Genomic DNA, 19307 nt, shown 5'->3' on the forward strand with positions numbered 1-19307 from the left:
AATTTAGCAAACCAGAGGCATGTGAAGGGCTTACTCAAAACACAAATACTGGGTCAGCTAACTGCCTTCATTAAAGAATATGCAGGAAAAAATAAGTAATCACTAAAAATGAAGGCAAAACTGACTACTTGGTGGACACTGTCCTCTCCTGGACATCTGTATCAAAGCATCTACAGAGGTATTTTATACCTGATATTAAGATAATCTGTTGCACACAGTATTTTTGTATCTGTGGAAAGTTAGAATATGGAATGAGTGATATCATGTTGGTCAATTAAAATAAATCCTCCTACCCACTCATCCCCTGCATGCGAGCCGAGTGGAACAAGTCAGTGTTAGGCTGTTAGCTACTCGCTGACAACATGTAGTTTGCTGCTGAGAGGAGTTCAGGCATATGACTTGGGTTTTTATTGGACAGGGCTGCTTGTATTTTAAGGAACATTTATTTTGGTTTTGTTTGTTCTGAAAACTGAAGCATCAGCCCTGGTAAAGGAGGTATTTCAGTAGCAGGTAAGTATAGGAGGTAACACAGCAAATAGGACTACTGAAACTAACATCTTGGCCTGAATAGAATTTGTTTTAATTCTAATTTCTTCTTTTGGCACTCTGTTTACCAGAGAAGAGGCGTGGAGGAGGCAGCTACAGCCTGTTCACACTCTAAAAATGATACTGGCTTAGCTAATTTGAGGGGAAACAAAACCTTCTTGGTTAGAAGGGCAACATGATCATTTAAATAGAGTTAGCTAAACTTTGAAATTCGAATAGGTCATGTATTTTGAGTGTACAGGAGGTAATAAATACCTTGTGATAATTTTTTTCATTAGTAGTAGGTTCATGATCCAAACACAAATTTTAATAGTGTTGTGGACAAAGAGCTTCAGCCTATATTTACGCTTTCCTGTAGGTAGACTGGACTGATAATTGAGCTGGTGAGTAGCAGTATGAAAACTGAACAAAATCTGTGCTTGATTTCTTGCAAAGCTGAGAACTACAGGCTGTGTTATACAGACTTAATGTTGGTTTGGAAAGTATGCTTAAGATTCACTTCAGGATATGTCAGCCCCCTGTAGAACAAGCTGCTGTGTGTTCTGTTCTTTAATGACACTGATTCTTCTGTTGTACCTGAAGGCTGATCTTAATGTAGGCAATACATGTCATGGCCCTTCATTGTCAGTGTTCAGGTGACTAGCAGAAAAACCCACTTCACTCCTTAACTCTCAAATCTGTTCAGACATAGTGAACATACTCAGAACTTGCACTGTTGTAATAACTGATGTAGAAATTATCTTCCACTACTCTTATGCACAATGAAAGGAATGCAGTTGTTCTGGTTTTGGAGAAATTCAGGTTTTTGTGCAGGTAAAACAGTTTAAGTGCTCCAAAAAACAGTTGTTTTTTTAATTTTAAAATTGAAAAACTGTTACTTTCAAAGAAGAGTATTTGGGTTTCTTAGTCATGGTCAGTAATGGAAAACTTTTACTTCTGCTTTCTTCCCTGTTCCTTTCTGCAGAACAAGTTTGCCATCTCCGATGTTTTCCAGAAATGACTTCAGTATCTGGAGTATCTTAAGAAAATGCATTGGAATGGTAGGTAATCAGAAAGCTATGATAAAAGATGGGAAGTGATTGTTTCACATGGAGCCCAAAAGGGAACTTTTTAATTTGCTGCTTATGCTTTATTTGCTTTCACAACTCAAGAAGGTAAGACCTTGTCAGAGCAATATTCCTTCAGTAAAACCATTTTCTCCTGATTTTTAAGATTTTTAACTACTTTAATTTTGCTCTTCTCCCTTTCTTATCTTAGTCTTTCCCCTGCCCCCATGGTGTGTACTAGCCAGATGGTTGCCAGGTCAGAGGTTGCCTGGTTGGCACTTAATCTGCTTCCACCTAAGGGTGGATTGAGAAGAGTTCTTTCCATTAGATCCCTGCAGTAGACTGAAAGTACTTTCTGCTGATAAACCTCTGCCAGCCTGTAATGTGCATTTAGTCATTGGCTTTCTCCTCGTCCCCTTGCTGTAGTTATAAACAGCACCAAGCAATGAGATGTGGAAGTGCTGGGGAATACCTGTATCAGCAGCTCCAAGTCTCCTGAGTGGTTGTGAAGCATCTGAGCCTTCTCACAGTGGCTTTAGTGGAAAAGTGTTATAACCTTAAAATACAAAGAGCAGATTGAAAGTCTGTCTTGCATAAGGTGTGTCAGGAAAAAAAGCACCATAAAGATCTTAATTCTGCTTTGCAGAAATGCTGCACAGAAGTTGGTGGGGGGAGTGGAACTTGGCATGGATTGTACCTAAGTGTCTGACAAAGCTGTTAGTGCCATATGCTGCTGTTATGGTTAAGAACAGCGCTGTTTACCATGCACAGTGTTGGTGGTCATACTACGTGCTTTTTTTGCAGGCAGCTTAAAACACTGCTATGTTACGCCTCTAGGGGGCATGCTTTTTAAAAATGGGAAGGAGAATAAACCCCATCAGAACTGTAGGACTTCTGTTAATATTTTTATTCCTTTTACAAAAATCCCCTTTTTCTTCTGAATACAGAATCCCGGTTCTCACTCCTGTGCCACCATGTTTCTCTGTCCTTTCTCATCCTCCTTCTCCCCCCGCCTGCCTGCCTGCATCTAAAGAAGATAATATGTTTAAGTAATTAGATGGCCTATATCTATTTTTAAAGTAATAAATAATTCAGTCCTTAGAAAGGTCCTTAATATGCCATTCCATTGTTTCATCTCGCCTTCTTAATGCATTTTTTAAGTTTATTTGATTGATGCTTTGGTTTCTGTTTTAAAAGTAGCCTTAATGTCAACACAGGCTTATCAGGCTCATAAGGGATGTACAGGGTTTTTTCCTTCGGGCATTAGCAGAGCCAGGTCAAGCACATGGCATTAGCACTTAAGAGCATCATTTTTTTTGTTTTATAAGCGGGTTACGCTTCGGTCACTGCAGGTCAGTGTATGTAGTCATTCAGTTTTTAACAGAAGCTTCATTTGTGCATCAGGAGCTGTCGAAGATCACAATGCCTGTTATCTTCAATGAGCCGCTGAGCTTTCTACAGCGACTTACAGAGTACATGGAGCATACATACCTCATCCACAAAGCCAGCTCACTCTCCAGCACAACTGAGCGAATGCAGGTACTTTGGGTGTGGTAACTTCTGCAATTTAGCTCTTGATGAATGGGTTGGGATTTTTTTCTTTGTAGACAGTCTCGTCATAGGAGGAACTCCCATAGTTTGCTGTGTGTTGGATTCTGTTATTCATTAACCAGTTTTGGTGATTGCCCTGGTTTCAGCTGGGATAGTGAATTTTCTTCCTAGCAGCTGGTATAGTGCTGTATTTGCAATGAGATGTTGATAATACTTTGGCTGAGAAAGTTGGGGCTGTTCAGCCTGGAGAACAGAAGGCTGTGTGGAGACCTCATAGCAGCCTTCCAGTATCTGAAGGGGACCTACAGGGATGCTGGGGAGGGACTATTCATTAGGGACTGTAGTGATAGGACAAGGGGTAACAGGTTGAGACTTAAACAGGGGAAGTTTAGATTGGATATAAAGGGGAAGTTCTTTACTGTGAGGGTGCTGAGGCACTGGAATGGGTTGCCCAGGGAGGTTGTGAATGCTCCATCCCTGGTAGTGTTCAAGGGCAGGTTGGATGAAGACTTGGGTGGCATGGTTTAGTGTGAGGTGTCCCTGCCCATGGCAGGGGTGTTGGAACTAGATGATCTTGAAGTCCTTTCCAGCCCTAACTGTTCTATGATTCCATGTTTTTGTTGTTGCTAAGAAGTGTTTACACTAAATCAAGGACTTTTGAGCTTCTTGTACCACCCCACCAGGAAGTAAGCAATGGGGACACAAGAAGCTGGGAGGAGGCACAGCTAAGACAGTGGTCATCTCCAACAGTTTGGAATTTTACCCCTGAACAAATGCAGAATTTGGAAGAACTGGTAGAATACTTAGGAAAGTGTGCTATCACCCTGGGAACTGCAGAGATACACAAATCACAGCAACACGGGGCTGGCCCATGTCTTCTGAGTCTTCAACACTATTCAGTACCCTCAAGGGGGAGAGAAGGTATCTGGATCTGAAGACAGAACAACAGGCAGCTATTCTAAGCCCTGCAACTGGCACAGCAGCTGAACAAAAGAAACAACCCATGCAAGTATCACATGCCCCTATACACAATAAGAAATAGGGGGAGCTGAAGTCAGCTGGTTTAGTAAAGGAATAAGGAGGTTATCCTAAAAGGAGGCAGGCAGAAGTAGTTGGACAAGGCAGACCGCTTTGAAGCGGCGCCATCATGAGAACTGGAGGAGGGAGAGAGGTGGCCACTGACCTGGGAGGAGGAAGAGGAAGAATTCACAAATAATCATTCATAAGTGATCTTTATCCATGTGTGAGCCACAAGGTACATGAAAAGATTTCAGCTTCATCCTGGTCAGTGCATTATCACCTGGCTGCTCAGAAGCTGAGATACCAGGGGCAGTAGCCTGGGATTGGAGGCTAAGGAAGTCAAACAGCTAGAATCCATTTCTGGAGAAGAGGGCAGTGACAAGGTGTTTTGAAAAGTGGCACAGATCCTCAGCCTCTGGAGGTGACTCCTGTCAGGCATGAAGGAAATGTGTCCCTTCAAGGAAGATGTTTCACGTCACCCGGGCAAGTGGGCCACCATGCAGAAAGGTATCCAGTACCTGAAGGAATTAGGTGTGCTGGAGGTAATTTGTGACCTGGTCAACAAGCAGGTTACCCAAAGATCCAGATGAAGTCAGGTGCATTCAAACCACGTGGCCAGGACTGTCATGGTTTAACCTGGCAGACAGTTAAGGTAGCTAAATGCCACACAGCTGCTTGCTTACTCCCACAAGATGGGAAGAGAATTGGGAAAAAGAAGTAAAATTTGCAGGCTGAGATAAAGACAGTTTAATGGAAAAGGAAGTGAAAATGATGATAATAAAAGAATATACAAGTTATAATGCAGTTGCTCACCACCTGCCAGCCAATGCCCAGCCAGCTTGCTCTGCAGTTTGTATACTGAGCATGAGACCATATGGTCTGCAATATCCCTGTGGTGAGCTGGGGTCAGCTGTCCCGGCTGCGTCTCCTCCCAACTTCTTGTGCACCCGCAGCCTGCTTGCTGGTGGGATGGGGTGAGCAGCAGAAAAGGACAGAGCTTTGGGTGACATGGTTTAGTGTGAGGTGTCCCTGCTCATGGCAGGGGGGTTGGAACTAGGTGGTCTTGAGGTCCTTTCCAACCCTAACTATTCTATGTTTCTATGACTTGACTCACTTCTAAGTGCTGCTCAGCAGTAACTGAACATCAATGTGTTACCAACTTTATTCTTATCATAAATCCAAAACACAGCACTGTACCAGCTACTAGGAAGAAAATTACTCTATCCCAGCTGAAACCAGGATGCTTATTTAGGAAAATGTTTTGCTTTTCCTAAAAATGGGGGGGGGGGAGGTGTTAGCCTTTTGATGAAAACTGTTTATTCCCCTGCCTTGCCAACAGAACTTTGGTAAGCTATTGTGGAAGATTCATTCTGTAATACCATGACTGTGGTTGGTAAAGACTAAGATACAGGAGATTAACTGTGTGCTCTTTTTTGAATAGTGTGTTGCTGCATTTGCTGTGTCTGCTGTGGCCTCACAGTGGGAACGTACAGGGAAGCCATTCAACCCATTGCTTGGAGAGACGTATGAATTGATCAGGTAAAAAACAGAAGATGCACTGAAGAGTCTTATTCGGTGTACCTGATTGTCTTATTAGACTTGTCAGGTGGCTTGCAGAATGCTCTTTAGCTTCCAGGATTCCACCCATTCTCCTAGTAGCTGCTGGAGTTGCTTACCTTACATGTTGGTGGCCAGCAGTACACCTTACAACGTAGGAAGACTGCGTAACTTTTTCACTCACATTTGGCAAATGAAATTTGTCAGGCTTAAAAGCAAATTTTATTTACAAAGATTACTTTTTTTCCTCTCTGAAACCATCCGGATGAAAAGATGCATGGTACATAAGGAAGGTGTTACAATTGTAATATTCACTATATGAGTGCCCAGAATACAAGTAGGCAATTTTAGTCTATTAATGTGCAGTTGTACTTAAGGTAAATTTTTTCTCTCAGGTAAGGTCTTAGCCTGCGTTTGTATGAAAGTTTAAGAAAGAGGTTGCTATCAAAAGTAAACATGGTGGCTGATCGGATTTGGTAATCCTTGTTACCTTTTTACATTAGCATAGAACCACAGAATGGTTTGTGTTGGAAGGGACCTCAAGGATCATCCAGTTCCAATACCCCTGCCATGAGCAGGGACACCTTCCACTAGACCATGTTGCTCAAAGCCTCTGCCAGTCTGTCCTCAGTTACTTAGAATGAGGATGTTCTGTGTATTAGTTGATCTTTGTGTTTTATCCTAGGGTTGTAACTAATTCTTGCACTGAGTACAACAACTATGCATGGGCCCAACCATCTGTTTCACCCTGGGGAAAATAGCTGCAACTTCACTACACTGATTACATACATCTGTGCTTTTGCTTATCTTTATTTTGCAGAGATGATCTTGGATTTAGACTTCTCTCAGAACAAGTTAGCCATCATCCACCAATCAGTGCTTTCTATGCTGAAGGTTTAAATAATGATTTTGTGTTTCATGGATCCATTTATCCTAAACTCAAATTCTGGGGCAAGAGCGTGGAAGCAGAACCAAAAGGCACAATGACTTTGGAGCTTCTTGAGTAAGTTGATAAGTAATATAATTGCAGAGGCACAGTAGCCATATTGATGATGATTAGCATGCATTAGAGTCTCATGAACTTGTTTAACACCCACATACTAATGTTTGAGAAGATAAAAAGAACTGCTGTCGTGTCTCCTAATACACTGCATAGTAATAGTAGTAGTAGCTGGGGCTTGGGTTTGTATGTTCTACAGATTCCTGGACATCAGTACTACTAAGACTAGCATGCTTGAGTCCTGTTTATGTCATTCAGTGCTAACAGTGACTGCACTGAAGTGGCCATTTTAAGGAATTGATAAAATCTGTAGCAATAGGATAATAAATTTTTTGGGTTTCCTGACTTACCACCACATCCATTTCAAGACTTGATGCAATTTATAGATGATGGCTGGTTGCAAGAGTAACATCCAGTACAACAATGCAGTATTTCAGTTTTTATTTCCCTCCTTTAGACACAATGAAGCCTACACATGGACAAATCCTACGTGCTGTGTGCATAACATTATTGTGGGCAAACTTTGGATTGAGCAGTATGGAAACGTAGAAATAACAAACCATAAGTAAGTTAAGAGTGTGAGTGCTTTCACTTGCTATAAGTTGAAAAAGAAAAGCATTTGGAAGTAATTAATGCCCTCTTGTTCTGCCTTCAGAACTGGTGAGAAATGTATACTGAGCTTTAAGCCCTGCGGCCTCTTTGGGAAGGAGTTGCACAAAGTTGAAGGCTACATTCAGGACAAAAGGTAACAGCTTCATTTCTCATAGGGAACAAATGGCTGTCCTCTCTTTCTGATGGGAACTTTAGAACTGAATGCCTTTTAAGGTAGTCTGTCAAAGGCATGAACCTGCAACAGCAAGGGTATGAACTGTGCAACATCAATAATGGAGGTTTAAGAGGTGCTCTCAAAAATTATCCTTTCAGGTGTTTTTGCCTGAAACGGTGGAATAACTCTCTTTAAGCTCCTTTGTAAACTTAAGTCTTTTTTTTCTTAACAGTAAAAAGAAGCTTTGTGCGCTGTATGGGAAGTGGACTGAGTGTTTGTACAGTGTTGACCCAGCTACATTCGATGCTTACAAAAAAACTGACAAGAAGAATACAGAAGAGAAGAAAAGCAGTAAACAGGTATTAATCACATAAAGCATCTCAAAAGCATAAGGCAGCTAAAATAACTTTTAGTAGCATTTTAGAGCATCAAGATTTATTTCACTTACTCTTTCCCAGTGGGATACAAAACATATTGGATGAGTACCATTATTAAGGGATGAAATACTTTCTTTTTCAATGATTTGTATTCAAACTATCCAAACCTTGGAGTGATCTAAATAGTGGTAGTTCATTACCAGCATCTTTCTCTCAGGTCACATGGAGGAAATAGCATATCCATTAGTTGGACCATGGTCCTGATCATATATGATAACACTGATATTCTAATAGGAAGATTTTGACCTCTAGAGGCAGGATAGTCTAGTTTCTCATCCTGATAAAAGATCATATTGTAGAGCTTTCAGAATAAATACAGAAAATCCTTGTAAAAGAAAAACCCAAACCTTTGTTCTTAATTCCTCCAGATTTCTGATCAGCAGTATGCATTTTGTTTAAGGTGAATGGTGATGTGAGAACATACAGCTTGATGAAGAATAACACTCGCATAATAGCTTTAAACAGGGATTGCTACCCTTTAACTGGAGCCAGATTTTTTTGTTGGTTTGGGTGTTGGTAGGGTTTTTTCTTAAGAAAAAAGAGAGAATTCCGAAAGTAATTGTTTCTGTGCGGGTTCAGATTGTTGCTGTACCTGAGATTGCACCACTGCTTGTCATCAGGAGAGCACTAAAGCACTGGGGATTGATTACTGCTTCCCTTCAAGTCTGACCCTGTGAGCTCTAGGGAGAAGGAGCAGAGAAAAACATACCCTGTGTCTTTGCTCAGCTACTACTTTGCATTTCCCGACAATGCTTAAGACTACTACTTCAAAATGAAGCTCCAGCTGCATTGTTGCTCTGACACCAGGAAAGCAGGCTTTTCCTACTCATTTAACAGAACTATTTCTGTGTAGAAAACTGAAGGCTTTGCAATGCACACTGAAAGTTGGGCAGTCTGCTGAATGTGTATTCCCAGTGCCCCCTTGTGTTTGAGGAGTTGATATTGTTTATGGGGTTTGAGCATCTACGTGAGCCAAGTTTCATGTATCATGTCTGGATGTGGTTTGTCCCTTCATAGTAGTGAAAGATTCATTCAAGTATAAAAGCACCTGGTCTTTGAAACTTCTCTTAATTAGTTATATTCCAACTATTGTTCCATGCTGCATTGCTACAAATGAGGAATCACTTCTGTTTCCCTTTAGGGGACCTGCTTCAGTGTGAGTCCTGCAAATTGCACTGGATTTTCTCCCGAATTTCTCTGATTATTAATTTTTAATAAAGATAAAATATAAAGAAAAGTAATTTTGCAAGAAGCAAGGCAAACCCTCATGCATGTGGAGGTGACATTTTACCAATATCAGAAGAGTTACAGAGCTGGGGTTAGACCAGGCAGATTCTGTTCTGAATGAACTAGAGCCTATTTTATATCAAGATAAAGCACTTTGTGCAGAATTTCCAGTGCAAGTATATGGAAGAGTATCATGTAAAGCAACAGCACCTGCTCTCGTTTACAGACACCAGCAGTCTTGCTTTGGTGCAGTCTATTACTATCCTCCTAGCAGTATACTGAGAGCACATGAAAATCCATTTTTTAACAAATTCTCTAATTCTTACAACATTATGTATCCACCAGGGCACAAATGGCAGTGTACATTGTAGTCTTTCTATGGAAGTTGGTTTGGAGTTGGACAGTCTGGTATTGAAGTGTCTTTGTTTTGATATAAGGATACCTTACTTGTCTGTTCTGCTTCAAATTCCTGACTTCTGCATGATTGATTGGTGTCCTTTCAAGGACAGAATGTCAGATTGCAAGCACAGTTAAGATATAGTTGGCTAAAACCCTTGTTTATCTTCCTAATAGCTGAGGCACTGAACCTGATCTGCATGTTGTTCTGATTACTTTGCAAACTGTTCATTATTAAAAGCACTGTATCCAAGTGGTCCCACAGTGAAACAGAATCCTTAATTTTCTCAGAGGCATGACACATGAATCATCTCAGAGGACAGTTGAGTCTAGTTTGGGTACTAAAACATTGGTCTGTATTATCTGATGCAACCATCAGAAAGCAAAGCTTGTTAGCAGCAGGATTAAAGCTGTTGGCATGTAGCCAATGTATTTAAAGTATTAGTTTCCTTTAAGTTCAGCTTTAATCTCCAGTGCTGGTTTTAATCCAGTTAGGTTTTAATCTCTTAAAACATGCTGCTGGTTTTAGCTGTGATAGTGATGCCAAATTTTCTTGGTAGAGCCATATTCAATGTCAAGCTGGCTTTAGTTCAGTATTGTCACGTAGCTTGTGTGGCAGAATTGGTGTCAGCAGCATTGGACCCCACCTGCTTTAAAGCTGTGCATAAAACGGGTGATGCTTTAGAACTAGTTCAGGTCACATCTACACCAGTTGTTCTCTATTGCCCTAGTAACCCTGGGTGAAGTTTTTCCCTTTCTGGGAAAAGTATTTCACAGTGCTGTGGCTGCTGCTGCCTCAGGCCATATGTGTCAGCCTTCATAGCATACCCTTCCCAGAAGAAGTAGCTAATCTAGGATATTCATTTAATGTTTGCAGTTTGCCATTGTAGTAGTGTAGTGGTGAATGGAAAGAAAGGTTCCTCTGAGCAAAGAGCACTAGTGTAGGGCTTTGTTGTGTGCAAGTTGAAGATAGCTTTTGCATCATGTGCTGGTGTTTCTTTGATGTGGAAGGATGAAGAATGTGACTTCTGTTCTTAAACGTTAATGAAATGCTAGTGGAGCTAAATACCAGCCATGGAAATGCTTGTGTTTGAGGAAACAGGGTATCTCTGTGGTAGAAAAATCGACATGTCTTAAAGCTTGAAACATCCAGGTTATAGATAAGATGTTGATGCAAGAAACTGTTGATAGTCTTCCACTGGGAGGGAACTGGGAGTATGTCTACTATGGTAATGCTGCTATCCTTGATAAGCATTTAGAAAAGTCTTTTGTGGCTGAAATTGCTTACTTTTGGTCAGGGAAATAATTTTATGTAAGTTCCAGTGTTGGAATGAATGGATCTAGATGGTTTATGATTCATATAACTCCTCCTCTTTTCCTTGCTGGTTTCAGGTGGGCAATACTGAGGAACCAGACGAGATGCCATTGCCAGATTCGGAGAGTGTGTATGTTATTCCTGGAAGTATTTTGCTGTGGAAGATAACTCCAAGACCTCCAAATTCAGCCCAGGTCAGCTATGCTTCTGCTCATTGAAAGTGTATGCTGTCCTGTTATTCTCTGTCTTCAACACAAAGCAAATCCCTTTATCTTTTTGTCAACAAGTCTGGATTTTCCTGTTTATTGCAACAAACTTTCCCCCTACAACTGTAACTCTATAATGTGGGGTTGGATGGACAGACATTTCCTAGGAGATAGATGCTTGCCAAGCCTGCATAGCTTGAGTTGGTGTGTGCAGGGCTGTGGAGTGGGAGAGCCAGTGGGCAGAATGGAAGGGTATATGTGCAGTTGGAAAGACCAAGAATTGGAACACAGAAAGGCGCCTTCAGTGAGTTTATCAAGGAGGAAATCTCTCTACAGAGATAGGGAAAATATCAGTAGGACTGGAAAAAGAAGATAAGAGAGAAATAGTGCACTGAGTAATTGGATGCTTGCCTGCTTAAACAGAACCACCCCAGATCACCTGCACTCTGCCTGACAGTGCATTTTTGCTGGTGTCTTGAGTGTTCCTATCTTGAGTGATTGAACAATTAAAAAAGCACTTAGCTGCTGTCTAAAAACATCATAAAAACTTAACCATAGTAAAATCTTTCTTATGTATTAAGACTAGCTGCCGGAGACATTGTAAACTCACGTTTAATCTTTGTATTTCAGATGTATAATTTTACTAGCTTTGCTATGGCTTTGAATGAGCTGGACAAAGAAATGGAGAGTGTCATCCCCAAAACTGACTGCCGGCTACGACCAGATATCAGAGCCATGGAAAATGGAGAAATAGGTAACTTCAGTTATTGGCAAAGATGTTTTTATTTTTTGTTAAAACTGAGGGACTATAAAAAAGTAAATTCCACATTCAAGTTTTTAGATAAATTGTGAATAAGTAGCTACCCATAAAGATACATTCCTCTGTGCTGCAGGCATTAGCTCTTTAATACAATGCAGCCTTCTGCAGGCTGTGGTATGCTTCTGGTGAAAGATGTCATCCACTTCTGCTGGGGCTGCTTGGGATAGTTAATTTCAATTTCCTTCATAGCAACCCATATATGATGCTGTGTTTTAGACTGGTGACCAAAGTAGCACTGATAACACATCACTGTTTTGGTTATTGTTGAACAACATGTGGAGTTGGCAAGAGGCTGGCAGGAGACACAGCCAGGACAGCTGACCCAAACTGACCAAAGGGGGAGCCATGTAACATCATGCTGAGCAATAAATTGTGTATGTCAAAGGAAGTAGCTGTGGCTTGGCTACTGGCTGCGTGTACAGTTCTGCCGGGGAAAGGTAGTAAGTGGTAGTCTTTGCATCACTTCCATCATTTTGGGTTTTTCTTCCCTTCACTTATTAAACTGTCTTTATGTCAACCTGTGAGGCTTTTTGGGTTTTTCTGCTTTTGCTCCTTGATTCTCCCCCTTAACCCATTGGGGTGGATGGGAGTCAGTAAGTGGCTTACGGGCACTTAGTTGCTGGCCAAGAACCCACCAATCCCCTGCTTGTATGTTCTTCCATATAAGAAAGAATCTTAAACTTCATGATGCTATGCTTTTTATTTAGCTTTAGGCCCTCTGCTTCCAAACACTGCCTGTCTGTGCTCCATAGTGAGCCCTATAATTAGAAACTAGTCTGAGGAGACAAACTGAGCATCAAAAAACTGCATTCATGAACTTTTCAGTTTTCTGTTTCCATAAGCCTGATGCAGAAGGAGTATTTTGGTGTGCCAATTCTGAGAAATGCACTCAAACTGTTTTAAATGAATCTGTATAACCAAAAAATACACTTGATGCGAAATTATTCTTCACTGAAAGTTGAACATTTCTGTTGTTTTAGAACAGTGAATTAAAAATACATTACGAAGCTTTCAGTGAGTAGAAATAGTGTGCTTTTTAGAAATGTCATGGAGACTGTTACTGTAGATACCATAGAATGAAAAGTCTTTTAGTCTTCTGGCATTTGGTTCCTCTGGCCCTCTTTTTGCTTCTTTTTCTTTGGCATTTTGCATATTAAAGCAGGGTGCTCAGCTCTGTAGACTAAAAGCACTGGGGCTCTTGCTTTCTGTGGATTGCTAAGTGATTGGCCCAAGTCATGAAACCTCTGATCCAGTTTCAGCTGTGTAGCAGGGCAATGGCTGTGACTGCTTCTGATAAACAGTCTGAGATCTGGCTATGAAAAAAACCAGTGACACGGGCGTAATGCAGTACAGCTGAACTGTGCAGTTCTTCTCAGAAGCTGAAAACCACCTCTTTGAGGCTTTTAAAAGGCAGATCAGTGAATTCCCACAACCAGTCTCTCCTGCCTGTATGATTCTTTTGTGGCCATCACGGTGGATGTACTTGGTTCAGACATCCCCAGTGATTTGTCTATGAAGTGCACAAACTATGCAGTTATCAACAACCATATTCCTTAACTATACTAACAGCATAAAGTTTGTCTAGCAGATAGGCTGGTAATAGGTAGTATGTTAAGAGCTGGCAGAGTAACAGGGAATGTCTTCCAAAAATGAACTTCCGAAGAGACTACTTATTTCTAAAATGTCAATGAAATGCTTTCTGAGGATTCAGAAAGGTAGGAAAGAGATCAGCCTTCACCTGATCTCCTTCTTAATGTGACTCAGACTTTCTAACCATCCTTTCTGCCAAACAGAAGTAACTGTTCTGCTTGTTTAGGACCATGAGCTGTGCTACCTTAGTGTGTTAAAAAACTAAGGATGCTGCAGAGTGACAATTCTTTGTGGCTTGGAAATGAATATTCCAACCCCCTGTTGATCAGGAACTAGGCACTAGTAACACCTTATCCCAAACCTTAAAAGAAGCAGGCGGCCAAGCTTCTGAAATAAATCCAGCATATCTTAAACAGTTTCCCTACTGAAATAAATTGTAGGTATGCCACCTCTCCTAACTCACATTTGGTGTCACATAAACACGTTTTCAGGGCCCTCAGGTGATGGGCAAACATGTATTTAGCAGTCTTAAAGAGTGGAATTTCATTGACTGATCTTGTGCCACAGCTGGCCTGGCTTTGCTCTTAGACAACCAGAAACATTTCTGTGTTTTAAATGTACAATGTTTACTACTTCCCTTATTTGCTGGGTCAGATGGTAATGTCCGTCTTATGCGTTAATGTCTTCTCTATTTTTGTATGTTCTTACTATTTCAAGACCTAGCTAGTGAAGAAAAGAAGAGGCTAGAAGAAAAACAAAGGACTGCCCGCAAAAATCGTTCAAAGTCAGAGGAAGACTGGAAAACGAGGTTAGTGAGTGCTTGCCTCAGTGTGTGTGTAAAGTTATGTAAAGGCTCTGAACATTCAGGTTAACTGCCAGTCCATGCTGGTGATGTGCAGTGCTGTGTCAGCATGAAGAGCTGACATCATGAAGTTTGGTAGTGCCACTGTTCTGTCTGCAGACTTGGTCCCTGTAGGCTGTAGTGCTTCCAGAGAAAAGTGCCAGGTTTGGTCTCACTCCTTTCCCTCTCACTGCTTGCACACACCCATATTCAGATTCAAATTGTGCTGTCTTTTCTGAGCACCTCTTGGTTCTGACACAGAGGTGGTGCCACTGATAGCTGCTTGTAAGGACTGTTGTTGCTGATTAAAATTGCCTCAAATTTGCATGCTTGGCCAAAGAGAGGAGGAAATGCTTCCTGCAGTGAATTTGACAGCTTATTGCCCATGACTTCTCAGATCGGTTGCTTTGTGTTGGCAATACCGTATTCCCACTGCATACAGTTATTCTCAAAACTAGTGAAATGACTGTATCACCCAGCTATCAAAATTATGGTCTTCTTTCTGAAAGGCTTACTAACTGCTAAAGTTAGAAGAGCTAAGGGAAACATTAGCTTACAAGGATGTTTGCTTTTTTACTACAAGATGAGAGGGGTCACTTGGGAACCCTTACACACATGCTAAGTAGAAACTGAAAACATGACCGAATGAGTCTAGTTTGACCAGACAAGGTCTGTTTAAAAGAATAGTTATAAATTGGTGGTCTCTCCACAGGAAAAAATGGTAGGGCTAAAATCTCTGAAAGCAAGCAAGCTTCGTCTTTTCTCTATGAACTAGCTATGAATACACCCAGACACTGTGGATTAAATCTCTAAAATGCTTGTTTATAACTATAAATCACTTTTTTCTTTTTTTCAAATGAAGTCACCCATCATCCCAGAGTCCCAGGTTTGGACATGTCTGCCTTTGTCTTTTTCCTGTGCCTGCTCTCCTGAAGTGTTTGGGTTTGTTTGCCCTGAGACTGGTGGAAAATAACATCTTTGTAATGCTTCCAAGTAAACGTGTTAAGTGCTGGACAGTCTTGTACCTCCTGCTTCCTTTCCTGAATTCAGAGTGCTTGTAGCTCTCACCAAGTGTTTTCCAAGCAAGGGATAGTCATATTGTGTTCTTCCAGGTGCCTGATGTAGCTAAAGGTATAGCTCAAAGCACCTGAAGCTGGTATGGGAAACTGGGGAATTCGCAGGGCTCAATGGAGAGCAGTGGTTTTCAAGGTATATCATTAGTGCAAAAACTATTCACAAGGTTCTTCAGTTGCTGTTGTGGAGGTACTGTAGACCTGCTCAGCACTGGTCTTGCAATATTCCTTGTTTTCCAGGATCTTTCTTTCTAAAGCTTTCGTAGAAAATTCCTAGTCTCTGATCTCTTTAGTGGAATGCCAGGTGTGACTCCTCCAAAGGATGAACATAAAGCTTGTAAAGGAAGTGTTGTGCTTAGGGGGTGGGAAAATGCATACTGTGAAGGAGAATTCTCCTATTCCCAGATAAACCATAGGTCTTACCTGCAGTGTAATATAAACTCTGGTGTGAACTACTGCAGTTTCCTTGCTTCAGCAAAGCCGGCTTCTTACTCTGGCTGGTAGAGTTCCTTCCTTGTAGGACAGTTCTCCAAAGTGCCTAGTGATTTTCCTTAAATTATTTTGAATTCATTTAGAAGGGGGGGGGAGTCTTGGTGTTTCTGATGAAGTGATTCATATTGAACACTGAATGCTTTAGAGGCTGACCAGTAGTCTCAAGTCTTAAGTAGAAGACAAGTTCAGTTCTGAAACTAGATTATCTGATTGGTCTGGGTCTATTGCTTTTCCCCATTCTATGGGAGTAGGTGGTTGCTGGATGAGGGGCACACTGACCTGATGTGTGCATGGGTTGAAGACACACTAGTGAGATACTGGGTGGTAGAATGAATTCTTTAATCTGAGAGATGAAGTAATTTATAGCCCTGCCTCCCAGCAAATGCTTGGGTTTGTGCTCCAGTGTGAGCTGCTACTACCTATGAACTAGACATGCATGCACTTTGGAATAGCTGACTCGTCTTGTGTGGAGATGATGCAGCAGTTAACCATGGACAGTACTGGGGTGAATGACATCTTTTGACTTCAGTTCATTTAACCAGGATAGCAGGAGAACTGCAACTGTTCAGTTCACCACCATGAAGATGGTACAAGGCATTTCTTGCGATAGGCATCTCAAGTCTTTTGAGCCAAGCAAGACTTGCCCATTAGCTGTCCTGCTTTGTAACATAACTCTGCAATACTGATGCCATTTATGCTGTTGCTTTTTTAAGAGATCAAGTCATATTTTGTCCAAATGTGCTTTAATTTCTGTTCTGAAACCTTATGGTACCCTGGAAGGGATGACTTAAAATGGGCTGCCTTGCACATACATGATTTGAGTGTGTTTGCTGCAGTGAGGGATATGAAGGAGGTACTGGTTTTTGTGGCCAGTGAGGAGGTGAAAGGAAGCTGTAGAGCCTGTTAACCACAGAAACAGCTTCTGGCAAGCTGACTTGTGCCATAAACACAGCTTAACAAAATACAGCAAGTTAAAATGCTGGAGGTCTGGTACTGTGCAGTGTGTGCTGTTGAGGCAGAAGCTTGACTAACAGGGCCCCAACAGAAAGTGGTGTTCAGTAACAGCTGCAGGAGTGCCAGAACCAGTGTAGGAGAGAATGAAGAACAAAATTCTGTGTCATGATGATTTGACAGGGTCATTACTCCCTACTGAGGGATACTTGCCAGTAGTGTGGCCTTGTAACTGACCCTTATTTTACATATAGTCCTCCACAGCAAAAGGCTTTATACACATGCAGGTGTAATCTGTGCACCTCCATATTCGGTGAGAGAGGGGAGGAAAAAAAGGAAGAAGGTGCTATACTTCAGTATTTCTACCCATAACCATCTTAGCAAGTGCTTGCAAGTAACTTCCTACAAATGGAATCAGCTTTCTTGGGCATTCAGATCAGGCTCCCAGCACTAATGGTGTAATGCAACACAGTGATGTTACAGTAAGCTGTTCCTGCGGCCTGTGGGTGATACTTCACCTACACTAAGGGTAACAGGCACACTTGTTCGGAGTGAAGTGCATTGCAAAACAAGGCTGTAAAAAACAAGGGGCAGTCTAGGTCCCTGGGAAATAATGTTTTCCTGTTTTCAGGACTGCAGTGCTTGTGGTGTTTACATGTCTTGCAAAAACTGTTACTGCTTATGCATGCCAAAATGATTGTTCACAACTGCTTTGAAGTAAAACTGTACCTGCCTTTTATATGTGACAGTCCTGGCTGCTTGGAGTGACAAAATAGTAGTGTCAGTAATTCTACCTGGGAGGCATTTTAAGCTGTGTGGTGGTGGTGAATGGAGACATCCACCCACTGGAGATGACTTTAAATTCACTTACAAATTTCAGTGCAAGAGAGCTCCTGTAATCACAATTACTTTAAACAATAAACTGCTGAAGAAGCAGCAAAGCAGTTCTGAACTTTTATGAAAGTGTGTGTTAATGCCTTCACTTACATGCTCTTATGTTTCCTTGCAGATGGTTCCACCAAGGTCCCAATCCCTACACTGGTGCACAGGACTGGCTCTATTCTGGCAACTACTGGGACAGAAACTACTTTAACTTGCCTGATATTTATTAAACTGCAATAAGGAGCCTGTGACTGATACAAATAAGTCTTAATCTGTTTTAATGTTTTCCCTTGTTTTACTTATCTCCTGAAAAAACTGACAAGTTATCAAGAAGATTATTAAGCATCTCTCCACAGTAAATCCAGTGGTACATGATCCACAGTCCCATAGGTAGGGGAATATTTTTTCTGGCTGATGGTGGGTCCTGTGTGGACAGAGTCACCATGGTTTCAAGCTGCCCTGTTTGCTGAATACACCTATATTAGGTTGTGGTGTATGAGGAGTAGAACACCTTCGGCTGTTCTGTGAATACTTTCTTTTGTAGAGAACATTGGCACAAGTAAAACTGATTTTATTTATTGTGACTTGGGAATGCTTAAAAGCACACAGAGCAAACTGCAATATTCTGTTCGTAGGTGAAGAAGGACGTGTCACTTTTGTAAAGATGTAATTTTTCATAAAGTTGACTTTTCTTTTACTAAAGTAACTCCCTTAATCCTGAGCTCTGGTCAGAGATTCCAGAAGCATTCTGGTCTCTGGAGCATTAATGCAGTTGTTTAAGCTGGTAGCATTACTCAGAGGTATTTATTCCATGTTTTGTGCAGTGTGTTCTGAATTTTGCTCTTCTGTTTTGCTACCAACCTTAAGGTTTAAGGAATTAAGAGCCATTCAAATATCTACAGATTTGATTTGAACTGCACACTAGCGACAGGTTTGAAAAGAATCTGTTTCATGCACTAAAAGTTCTGGTGTCCAGCACCACTGTATAAAGACAAGAACCTCATCAGTCTAGGACGGTGGAACGTGGTGGGGAGGGACAGGACCTGTGTCTGTACTGTGCAAACTCCCTGCGAGGAAGTCTTGTGCATTTCAAAGGTAGTACAGCACCTCAGTGAGGCCTCCTGTGCACAGCTGCTTTACCCCTTTTCAGTGGGGTGCATTCAATCTTAGCATGTAAGTTTATATTGAACTGTGTACAGAGCTTCTAGAGGGCAAGCTGCTCTTTGTACAATATTTTAACTGCTGCCTGGAGGTTAGTGTTAATTGAATAATTTAATTGCTGGTAAATAAAGGCTTCAAAATTTCTTGCATCCAGTCTGAAGTGAGTGGTGTTCGACAATGCTGATGCTTTCTGAGCAAGCCTACTCCAAAAGCTGCTGCAATGGAGTCGCAGAGTGTGCGTCCCTGCAGTTAGGTGGGCTGGGGATGGTTGGGGAACCAAGAACATCCTCCTTGAACACGCAGGCTGCAGCTCTTGCTTTGATGGTGGACTGCTGAAACTGATCAGGAGGCAGGGAGCTGCTTTCTATTTTTAGGCTATGCACTACTAGGATTACTGAGGTAGTGATGCTGAGACATATTTGCATAGATA

General features: G+C 41.5%; 1 protein-coding gene across 4 annotated transcripts in view; it reads left to right on the forward strand.

Moving 5' to 3' along the window:
* Positions 1–19030, forward strand: part of OSBPL1A (oxysterol binding protein like 1A) — a 75747-nt gene extending 56717 nt beyond the window's left edge. For all 4 annotated transcript variants that reach the window (XM_034074645.1, XM_034074648.1, XM_034074653.1 and 1 more), the window contains 11 exons: positions 1511–1586; positions 2997–3131; positions 5605–5702; positions 6541–6723; positions 7178–7285; positions 7376–7465; positions 7719–7845; positions 10939–11055; positions 11698–11821; positions 14195–14285; positions 17844–19030. In XM_034074645.1, coding sequence (XP_033930536.1) covers positions 1511–1586; positions 2997–3131; positions 5605–5702; positions 6541–6723; positions 7178–7285; positions 7376–7465; positions 7719–7845; positions 10939–11055; positions 11698–11821; positions 14195–14285; positions 17844–17946 — 1252 coding nt within the window. In that variant the 3' untranslated portion in view covers positions 17947–19030. The remainder of the gene's footprint in view (positions 1–1510; positions 1587–2996; positions 3132–5604; positions 5703–6540; positions 6724–7177; positions 7286–7375; positions 7466–7718; positions 7846–10938; positions 11056–11697; positions 11822–14194; positions 14286–17843) is intronic.
* The last annotated feature ends 277 nt before the right edge of the window (positions 19031–19307 follow it).

Source organism: Melopsittacus undulatus, chromosome 1 (assembly GCF_012275295.1).
Source record: "Melopsittacus undulatus isolate bMelUnd1 chromosome 1, bMelUnd1.mat.Z, whole genome shotgun sequence".
Classification (NCBI taxonomy): domain Eukaryota; kingdom Metazoa; phylum Chordata; class Aves; order Psittaciformes; family Psittaculidae; genus Melopsittacus; species Melopsittacus undulatus.